The sequence below is a fragment of the Otolemur garnettii genome, unplaced genomic scaffold (assembly GCF_000181295.1).
Source record: "Otolemur garnettii isolate 467f Iridium unplaced genomic scaffold, OtoGar3 scaffold00147, whole genome shotgun sequence".
NCBI classification, from domain to species: domain Eukaryota; kingdom Metazoa; phylum Chordata; class Mammalia; order Primates; family Galagidae; genus Otolemur; species Otolemur garnettii.
In genome coordinates this window covers 2,075,081-2,077,367 of record NW_003852542.1, presented here as the reverse complement: position 1 = coordinate 2,077,367, position 2,287 = coordinate 2,075,081, and the positions used below count along the sequence as shown (strand labels likewise).

Here is a 2,287-nt window from a genome sequence, read left to right as displayed (position 1 = left end):
GGCTGGCGCCTTAGCCAGTTGAGCTATAGGCGCCGAGCCAATACCCTCATTGTTAAGACATTTCTTTGTTAATGTGGCACGTGGAGGCCTCAGTATAACTACTTTCCATTTAATGGGTGGGTTCAGCAAATCACTATGTCTGGGTAACCCTCTAGTGCAGGCGTCCTCAAATTGCGGTCTGCCTAGGACATTCATCTGGCCCTCCGGGTGTTTTTCCTGCCGCTGCCTGTCCTGCTTAGCAGCCGACTCATCCAGGGGCCCTCCAACGGTCTGAGGGACAGTGAACTGGCCCCCTGATTAAAAAGTTTGAGGACCCCTGCTCTAGTGCCTTTGGAGCATTAGCACGGGGCTATGCCGACCATTCCCTCCATGCAGGGCTCATAGATACAGTCAAAGTGTGCTGTTGGATAAACTGGCTTGTAAACAGTGATCTTATGTTTGTCATATAAGGTATAATTCCAAGTTGCTTAGATTTAAATTTTTAGATTTTTAAAAAACTTCCTCTCACAACTTTCTATGTTCTAAACTTATTGAATAGGGGACCAATTTCTAAAAAAAAAAAGAATTCAGTAGAGTGACTTTACTAGTAAGGTGCACTGAATAAAATTATCTACATGATAATATAGATTATGCTCACTCTGAACAGCCTGTTCAATTCCTCTCAGTCTGGCATAGGCAGTGTTTATATCCAGAGTAAAGTTGTCAACTTGCTCTTGACTGAGACGACGAAACTGTAATTCTTGTTCAGAGAGTTTCTCAGCTAAGTCCTGAAATAAAACATAAATATTGTACAGAAAAAGAGTGATGCTACCTCAATGCATGTCACTTACTAAATAGTAACCTTCCAGCAACTGCTTCCTTCTGAAGCAAAAAAGGGCCACTGAAAGCTCAAAATAGTTGTCATGAAACTCCTAAATTATGTGTAAAGTTTTGAAAATTTTCTGACTTGTATTTGATGTATAATTCTCTACAAATTTACTGATGAAACCTAATGTTAGAGGAAGTAGACCAGGAGAAGAGAGTGGTCTATCCAAGTTATAAACAATTTGCCAACTTAAGACAGTAAATTAATTATCACAAATTTTAAAAAGATAATTAAATTATGTTCTATGTATCTTCTACTTAATAGCTTATACATTCATTTTTCTCGGAAAAGTATCCATCAAATAGCATTTCATAGAACTTTTCATGTTGGCATGAATTTCAATTATTTGGAAGTTCTGATTTAGAAAACCTCATTCCCATTTTGTAAGACAAAATAATAGGTTAATAATGATAGGTTAATAATTCTTAACTCTCTGGAAGATGCCTCAGTTTTATAAAATCTAAGCACTACCATTCATCTAGTAGTTTGTGGAGATAAAGCAGGAGATTACTGTCTGCATTTCTGAAATCCCTTTATCAACCCTCTTTAAAACTCTGAAAACTCCACAGGACTAGAATATATACAAGAAACTTACACCCTTATGTAAAAAATAATAGTTTTGCATATATACAAAAGCCCCATTCCACATTAGAAATCTTTCCCCATTCTTCAACATCTTGAGAATACATTAAAAGGAAAGGAGAGCCTGTTAAAACGTAAGGGTGGGGAAAGGCTGAAGGGGAGTTGATGCTTTACAAAAGGTCCCACCTGCTCAAATTCATACTTCAGTTCCTGTTCTTGTACCCTAAGGACATCTCGTAAGTGATCAGTATGGGCAGCTGCCTGCCGACGAAGCTGGGTTCTCATTTCATTCTCCATGGCATCTCTGACTTCCTCTACCTATGATAAAAAAACATAACAGTGATTAGTTCTCAACTCTCCACATACTACTCTAGGAAAGCTAAAGACTGATATCAACAACAATAGCAACTTCCATATTCTGAACCCCTACAATGTGCCAGGAATGTGTACCCATCCTTTACTTCTTCTTAGGTGAATCAGAAAGCTGAACACTGGAAGGCAGCTCAAACAAGGTGACACAGCTATTGCGAAAATCAGATTTCAAATAAGAGTCTCTCTGGTTCCCAAACTTGTGGTTTTCTCATATCATCAGGCTGCCTCCTACATAGAACACACAGTCATTTCCTGAATCACGCATTCCTCTGAGAAGTAGCTAAATCCAGAATAGGGAGAAAAATAACTACATAAGAGTTGGGATTGGCTTGGCGCCTATGGCTCAAGTGGCTAAGGCGCCAGCCACATACAACTAAGGTGGTGGGTTCGAATCCAGCCCAGGCCACCAAACAATGATGACGGCTGCAACCAAAAAAAATAGCCAGGCGTTGTGGCGGGCGCCTGTGG

At 39.7% G+C, this 2,287-nt stretch overlaps 1 protein-coding gene across 3 annotated transcripts in view; it reads right to left on the bottom strand.

Annotated features, from left to right (window-relative positions):
- The window catches only part of IMMT (inner membrane mitochondrial protein), a 46,651-nt gene that overhangs the window by 2,523 nt on the left and 41,841 nt on the right, over positions 1-2,287 (bottom strand). For all 3 annotated transcript variants that reach the window (XM_003799199.3, XM_023518780.1, XM_012811007.2), the window contains 2 exons: positions 1,634-1,765; positions 638-767 (listed from right to left, as the gene is read on the bottom strand). In XM_003799199.3, the coding sequence (XP_003799247.1) occupies positions 638-767; positions 1,634-1,765 (262 nt within the window). The remainder of the gene's footprint in view (positions 1-637; positions 768-1,633; positions 1,766-2,287) is intronic.